Raw genomic sequence first — 8,719 nt, 5'->3', positions numbered from 1 at the left:
AATGTTACTTAAGTAGAACCATGCAATATTGACGTGACCGGAAAAATAAACAATTAGCAGGTTGAAGATGCACTACATCTATCAACAAAGTCTTACATTTAATCTTACTGTGTATATTGTCTCGAGTCATTAAGCAGTTATAATAAACACTGTCAGGCTCACAATTCCTAAGTCACATGTTGATACGTTACTTATGTATGTAATAGAACGAAATACCATAACATATTCAATCAAACCAAATGCATTATTGTTGTGTGGATCATGTTTATTTACGTGGTCAGATCACTACATTACATAATTATAGTAGAGTGATCTGAGATTACATGCATCAAACATAACATGACATCATCAAAAATAGAGTAATGTAGGCCCACCAACGTTTTCCAGATCCACAAACTTCACGACTCCGTCCTTGATTCCCTTCTGTATTCACGTACTTGGTAACTTAGGCTTGACATTTTCTTTGTCGAGGTGCGCAAAACGAAGATTTTTTAACTTTAAATGTACGAAAACCATATGCTTATCATTTTTCTGTGATTATTTGTATAATTACATGCAAAACGGTTCTTTACGTCATATGTTGTCGAGGAATGCACATACTACAATGTACGTGATATCATGTCTGCAATGACCATGGTTATATTATTTATTGTTTTTCATGTATTGACATTGTACTATTCATGTTTTATTCATTTTTCACACAAATGGAGAAATCTCAACAGTGGGTCAGCACAAGTCGAATAAATGGACCTATTACAAGATGTACAAAAAACAACACTCAGTACTATAGATATAAGATAGCCTGAATAGTATAAACTATAACAACACTCACAAATATAACTATATCCAAATACAACTCTGACTGTGAGGGCAGGCTGTTTCACAAAATAGCACCATTAAAGTTAGTCTGTTTAGTCTGAACTTTGGGGTTGTAAATATTACAAGTACTGGAATGTATGATATTATAGGAATGGGTCTGATTTGAAAAGAATGACCATTCGACTTAGATAACTATACGCATGACAATAATATGTTGTAGACTCATGTCGCCAACTGTTGCTGCCATCTATTAAATTTGAAGACTTAGCCATCAACAATTATCTCTGATCACTTTGGGTAGCTTTTATCCAGGGATACAGGGATACGAGGATAGCCGTGAGGCATGGGTTATCGTATCTCGACAGTCACGTGATTTAACAGTAGACTGGAAGGTTACACAGTAAAGAGAGATTAGAAGGCTTCTGACAAGAACGGTGTCAAATGTACAATTGACGACCTGGAAACCCTAAATGGCAAGATACAGCTTGCAACACGATCATCATGGACATATTACTGTAAACCCACTAACTTTTACTATGGAGAGGGAATGGTCTTTGAACCAAAAAAGCCGGTATCATGACACTGCATCTCACCAAAATACCTCATACCAACCAATATTAAAATGGGTTAGAGCCGCAGCTCATAAACAAAATTAGTTTTAACTCTCATATCAAATTACTTACTCTTTTTTTAAGTCCATGTAACTGAAATTGTATTAACTATATTGGTAAATGTTCAGACACGCTTTTTTCTTTCAGGTAAACCTTGTATGTATGAACGATACATTTTTTATATCCAATAAAACAAACTTTCTTCCAGACTGAATATACAGCTGATGTAATAATTATCCCGTACGATGCTATTTCGAAAGACAAAGCAGCCAGAACTACAGTACATCATCGAACTATCATAGGCTAACACTGTTCGTAAGACCTTACTTGTTAAGTGTATTCTTGGGCCAGACATAAACATTATATCAGCTTGCGTCAACGCCTAAATATTAGTGGCGTGATTGTTCAACGTTTCACTAAATGTAACAGTGACGTTAAAATAAGTATTTTTCATAGTAATTGTATTGCCGTCGTTTATAATGTGCGTTTTTAAAAGTCGGCAGGAACTACTTTAAAGCTATATGATATCATGTCAAGGTAACGCGACTTGATTCCAGCAAGCCAATCACACATGGTCGTCTCCAAGTAAACCATGAGTTTATTGGCTTTGAATTTTAAAACGCCCAGCCACTGAAGAAAGCGTAAACATGAGTGGTTGATGTACACCTGCAATGCGTCAAATGTCCTAAAACTGCATATATATCCCAGCTAGCTAAGCGATACCCCTCGCGCATACTGCAAATTCTTTTGAAATATCCCTTTATGGAAGTTACTAAGCAGTGTTCTAAGTTTTATGTTTTGCACAACTTTTCAGTTCTAAGACAGCTTAAGTCTACTTACACTTTTCTGTTTCCGGTTCTCCCCAGACCTGTAGATGTCTGACTTTATCTTATGTTTTAAGTTTGATCATTACGTAAAGTGTAAGTTGTAAGAGTCAAGTCCAAGTTTAAAGCATAACTTATACGTAAAATATCTTTCTGTATTATAATTGTTCATATCATAATGCTATATGTAGTGGTGTGGATTTTGCTCTACATGTGGTAATGAAACACATACAACTCTAACATCTACTTTGAATTGGGCGCTTGTCTTTTTATTGGCAGATCTTTTAATTCCACAAGGTAGCTTTGTGTCATCCTATTTTAAAAGCTAAAAAGTTTACTTTGCAGTCTGTTCCAAAAGAGAGATTTTGTTAGATACTGTGTTTCCCTTCTGCCAATCAATGATACTTGCAAGATTTTATTTTACACTAAGGTGTAATCTAATTCTTTGATGTATCCTGTTGACACCTGCTGTATCGACGTTCATGCAGGATACAAAACTATTACATATTACATTCTTCTTCTTCTTCTTCTTCTTCTTCTTCTTCTTCTTCTTCTTCTTCTTCTTCTTCTTCTTCTTCTTCTTCTTCTTCTTCTTCTTCTTCTTCTTCTTCTTCTTCTTCTTCTTCTTCTTCTTCTTCTTCTTCTTCTTCTTCTTCTTATATTAGATGTCTGAATTTGTAAATTTTAATATTCAAACAACCACCTATGATACTACACTTGATACTTTCTTATATGAATATGAAACAAAAAAATATTATAATTGTTCTTGAAACAACCCCCCCCCCCCATTCCATGATTCTTGTGAAGACGATTTTTTAACTTAAGAAAAGTTTGAATATTATAAAGAAAGCATTGCCTAAAGGGACAATGCCAATCAACACTTGAACAACCTAGAACATAAAACTTTGCAAAACGTAGAACGTTGAGCGCTCTTTAGTGACTCCCTATGATTGCAAAATATCTCAAGCCGATGGGCATTGTGGTAAGGGCCGTTATGGTAATCATTGTCTGTCTGTCAAACGAAGAATGCACTCGTGTGGAGTAGACTAAGGAAACAGAACATAGTGGACAACATCGATCTATAGCAATGGTAAGCCTGTTCCACTATTTTTTTTCTTCGTAACTTCTAACCACTTTCGTTCTCCATCACTATGCATCAAAAGTTTGCCTTGAGAATTGGGCATTACTTAGATGACGATTTGAAACGTAAAATCGGAATAACTGATATGTGCAAGATTTTTTATCGTCAGTCATGTGATAGTGGTAGATCAATTGGCAAGCATCCGAAAATGATGTGATTTTTACTTATCTGTTTGACTGATAAGTTTACACTGGAACTTTGAATTGCTCTTAGCGATTTTTTTTACATTGGGTGCCGAACGTGTCGTGTGCACTAGCAAAGTTTCCAAAAGTTTGAACGGATACTTGTTGTAAAGTAAAAGGCACAAAAATGACGTGACTTGATGTGTAAGTTTAAGTTGGACAGTCCGAAGTTATAAATAATGTTGTACCAAAAGTTAAACGACACGACTGAACTCATGCACATCTCGTAAGCTTTGATGATCTTTTTTAAAGTACGATTTCGGTGATGTGAATTATTAGATCATCATCATCATCATCATCAACAACAACAACAACATTGATGATGATGACTGTATTAACGAATCAAGGCACAAAGCAAATGCAAAGCCAAGGCTATGCCCATAGTAATAATGACATTGGGAAGGTTAGTAAAGAATCAAGTGCTTTGACATGCATGGATAAATACTTCGTCCTTTCCTCTTCTTCTTCGCAGGCAGACCAACTGACTGAAGAACAAATTACCGGTGAGTAAAATGTTATATTTGTATCTAAAATGGTTACATGGAAACACCCTAAACCTTAAGTCAAAGTTTCTAATATAAATGCAAATGCCTTACAGCGACACACGGGCGCAATGCTCATGGGAAGACACATGGAACATGAAATTCCCTACATACTTTGTCTTGCCGGGGTCAAATAACGACCACGCCAGACGATGACTTGTCAATTATTGCATACTCCATCAATAAAATAGAAGTTATCACAGCTAATACCATACATTTTAAAACAGTCCTGATTTTGAGCGTCATTGCTAAAGTTAAAAAACAAGACATTCGGTTTGATATTAATGACCGACTCATTCTGCATTCCGTTCATAGCTTTGTTTCTAGTAACCTTGCCATTCCCTACTGTCAAAATACAGTTTAGTGTAGACATCAAGCACCCTGTGTTTTCATTCTATAGTCATGCTATGATTAGTGATATTCAACTGTTTTTTCACCACAGAATTTAAAGGCATTTTCGCCTCATTCGACAAAGGCAGTGGCCTCCCAGCAAAAGATTTAGGCGAAGCCCTGAAGAAAGCAGGCCAGGCCTCCACAGACGGTGAAGTTGCAGATATCATTAAAAATGCAGGATGCGGTAAGTTTTAGTGATTTTGATAAACTTTGTTTATTTGCTTTCAGTAGAAATAACTGTAGAGAAACTAGTCTCTATGGCAACAATAGAGATTTCAAACCTTAACAGTTCTGTCGTCTTTTTGTTTGCAGGTGAAGACGGTTGCGTTAACCTCGATAAATTCTATAGTATTCTGGCACAATTACTCAGTGAGAGTGAAATCAGAGAAGCGTTTCGTATGTTCGACAAAGAAGGCAAGGGTATTATCAGTGTTGCACAACTTAGAACCGTCATTAAAGATTTGGGAGAAAAATTAACAGAGGATGAGGTAGAAGAAATGATTCGAGATGCTGACATTGATGGTGATGGCCAGGTTAATTATGAAGGTACATGTAGTTCCATGCCTTTCACTATGTACGACACTAATATATGTACCTGGTGTGTACGTTGTCATATCCTTTCAAGTTGAGTCACGTGTTGTTGCTATTCACTCAGTTCACCTGATTACTAACATTTAAGGGGCTTCGTTTTCCCTGTGTGATGCACAGCTGTCCTCACATACCTTATACCCTTTGTAATCTGATGGTTTGGCGATCAATCTTCATGACGTAACCAGTCTTTTCTTACATGGCCATTACAACTAGATTACTGCTATCAGACAGCAGTACATCTTGGTTTTAAATCTTGGTTTTAAAACATGTCATAACTGTTACGAGTTGTACAATATTTATTCAATAAGATGCATAGTCGAATGATAGTGCCAAACACAGTCACTAGAGGGACTGTGCCAATGTAGGAACGGTCATGTGAGAAAATGTCATGGTCATGTGAAAAATTCTGAAATGTGATAAAAAAATTCTACAGTTAAAGCATTCATTGAATTACAGTGGTCATGTGAGAATTTATGTAATGTGACACTTAGACAAAAAGTTGCTGGGTGATCCAAATTCTTGACCCTTGTCCTCCAATGGTTGTATGACCTGGAGACATACAGTCACTTTGTTTTGAACTGACTGTTTCACTTGTTTGGTTTGATAGTTTGTCTCTTTATTGTTAGAGATCTTTACATATATTGCACAGGCAGATGTCCAATGACTGGGTAACTTAATAACGATGACTTATACAGAATTCCATTCTCTGTTCTATTTTCAGAATTTGTAACCTTGATGACATCTTAGTAATGCAACCGACCAGCAGCACTTGCAGATCCTTGTTCTGTTTCCTCCTTCTTCTCAAATACAAGTTTAAAAGTTTCAATCCAACCTAACTCAGATCTTACAAATTACATACAGTTTTCATCACTATGATCCGTTTTCACAAACTCATTGCTTTTACTCGTAGACAGTGCCTAACTCAGACAATCATACCGTGTGCTTGCTAGCTAGAAAGTAGAAAAAGAAGTCTTAGTTTGTTGAAAAAAAAATTGTGTACCATATTTTAAATACAAAAAAAGCAAATTCCATGTGAAGATGTGATGTTTATGAATTGAGATTTTTGATCTCGGAGTCACTTGACACAAGTGTTTAATTATAATCTACTCTGAACTTTCGCTCAGCTCATCCTCATTTCTAGAAATGGACTATCTATCATTTAAAACAAGCCATTCATCAACGGCACATGTATTTTCATTTTTTTTCAATTTTTTTACTTGATTTAAATTGTTTCTCCATCGATTTTCTGACAAGCCATATTTCAATATTGATTCGAAAATAAAATACACTTCTAAAAAGTGAATTGACGATCATTCATTGATACTGTCACGAGGGTACTGCCCAAAGGAAAAATCATATATGTAGTGTCTTTGTTATTTTTTTTCACAGTTTATGCTGAAAATAAATTAAAAAAAGAACAAAAACGTTTTATTATTTAAACTTTGTTTCTGTGTTTGATATTTTGCGAGATTATGGTTTCTGTTCCCTGTTGTGTATTTGAGAGTTATGGCCTGGAATCTACAAGAATGTGATTTACTGCATATTTGCTAGTAATGTGTGTGCTGGGGGAATTCATGGACATACCATGAAAGTTCCAGGGTAAGGCTTGAAGTTGTGAGAAGAGGTCACCGTAAGGGTTTATATGATAGTGCTAGCTCAGCTGTGCTCCCCTAAACGTATACTGTACTGTATGAATCGTTGTACAAACTACTACTAAGCGTCAAGATGCAATGATGTCAAAAGAAATATACATCTGTAAGCAATTATGTTGGAATGTCAGCTGATCTTGGACAGATGATGATTGATGTTGATCTGAATGAAGTGTTAGTTTGCATGCAGCTACTTTCCAATATTATTTCTATCAGATGTGCCTACTTGTGAATGCATAAACGATTTGCTGACGTGGATCCTGGAGAAAAAAATACAACATAGCCCAATAAGCATTTAGAAATGTCCATATACGATAGAATCACTCAGGAGTCACTAAAACTTGTGTACGTTATTCAAAAAGTGTCTTGAAGTCAGAATATTTGCACAGTTACTTACTAGGACATTGGAAAATCTATGGATGCATCGGCTAGTCGAAACTAAACAGTAATCAATTGTTAAGAAAGTGTTGTCTACATTGAAAGTGTAGACAACAACAAAAATCACGAATACAATCAAATAGCCTTGGTCTAGGCCTCTTAGATTCATATTATATTACCATTTATAGTGGCCAGCATTCTTGATGACATACACTCCCATGTAATGGTCTTATAATGTGTGCAGAAAAATACCAATGTAGAAAATGCACTGTCTTGTCACGACGCCCTCTGGAGAAGTAAAATATGGTTTCTAATCAAACTTGTATTGTGTCTTTTGCGAATGTAGGTTGGCTGGGCACTAAAAAAGCTACGACGTGACATTGTTTGTATTTGTGAGAGAGGACCAAACATTTCTATTAAAGGCCACTGGTGATATTATTATATGACACGAGTACACATATATGAAAGTTGACTAAATGCAACATGTTTTTGCAAATACAGCAATGTAATGATTCTGTGATTGAGTCAGAGAATCTTTTCGAAAGTATAACCCCTGCTTGCTGACGGAGATATGGAATTTAGTCATGATTGACTCGAGACTGGTTTATTGAAATCAGAATACTGTAAAGTTTGATGGGCTTAAAATATTTGGAACTACCATAAATAGAAAGGTGCAATACTAGTAATAGGGACTAAACAAGATGAGAATGTCATCGAAAAGTGTTATTATGATGGACGATTAGAAGACAAACTTACAAGAATTGTAACCACAAAGTTGTCATTTGGTGTTCTAACAAGACATCCAAATTATTACATCTATTTTACCAGCATATTCAAGACGTCGTTGTCCTTTTTACGACGACTGAAATACATGCCTACTATATCTATGTTTAAGAATGACACTAGCTCGTGAGAATGATTCAAACGGCTATAGTAACATTGTTTAGATCTTAAACAAGCGTATTAAGTTTCATGTCTAGTAAACTTTACCAGTATTAAATACATTTCTAGTAATATTATATCTATAAGTTATGTATTTCACTCAATAATAAATTTAATACTCGTATAGTAATAATATATCTATAAGTTATGTATTTCCGACCTATGTCAGATATTTTACTTCTCTCTCGTTTGAATATTTGGGGGCATAGAAAACACAAATAAAACTGGATGGTCTCAACAAACCTGAACTCAAGGGGTTTCAAAAATTACGACCTGCTTTCGCTCTGTTAACAGCGCATCAAATTTGGGGGCATTATATGAGAGGCAATAAAGTGTATATTATTGTGTTAAATTATTTTAATAATTTTGATATGAATAGTTGACATAAAAGTGTCAAAAATCCCATAAAAGCTGGCATAGGTAATGAAATATTAGTTACAAAACTACAACAACGCCCTCTCGTATATTTGGGTGAAAATACACACACAAGTAAGTTTAATTACTGTCATTAATGACTGTTCAAGAAAAATGCATATGGGTTACAAAGTCAGAAATTTAGTTTGTCTTTTAAAAAGTGGACATCTAGTAATCTGTAGCTTAGAGCCACGATTGTTCTTGTACTATATAATTTCTGTCACTTGGGCGTG

At 35.3% G+C, this 8,719-nt stretch overlaps 1 protein-coding gene across 1 annotated transcript; it reads left to right on the top strand.

Moving 5' to 3' along the window:
* The first annotated feature begins 3,227 nt into the window (after positions 1–3,227).
* Positions 3,228–6,543, top strand: LOC144449474 (calmodulin-like). Its single transcript, XM_078140015.1, has 5 exons — positions 3,228–3,344; positions 4,050–4,080; positions 4,562–4,696; positions 4,825–5,058; positions 5,825–6,543. Exons 1-5 carry the CDS (start codon positions 3,342–3,344, stop codon positions 5,848–5,850), a joined length of 429 nt encoding a protein of 142 aa, XP_077996141.1. The 5' UTR covers positions 3,228–3,341; the 3' UTR covers positions 5,851–6,543.
* Positions 6,544–8,719: the final 2,176 nt, after the last annotated feature.

This window comes from Glandiceps talaboti, chromosome 2 (genome assembly GCF_964340395.1).
Source record: "Glandiceps talaboti chromosome 2, keGlaTala1.1, whole genome shotgun sequence".
In the NCBI taxonomy this organism is placed as follows: domain Eukaryota; kingdom Metazoa; phylum Hemichordata; class Enteropneusta; family Spengelidae; genus Glandiceps; species Glandiceps talaboti.
The sequence above is the reverse complement of the archived record's forward strand: the minus strand, read 5'-3'. Positions and strand labels throughout refer to the sequence as shown.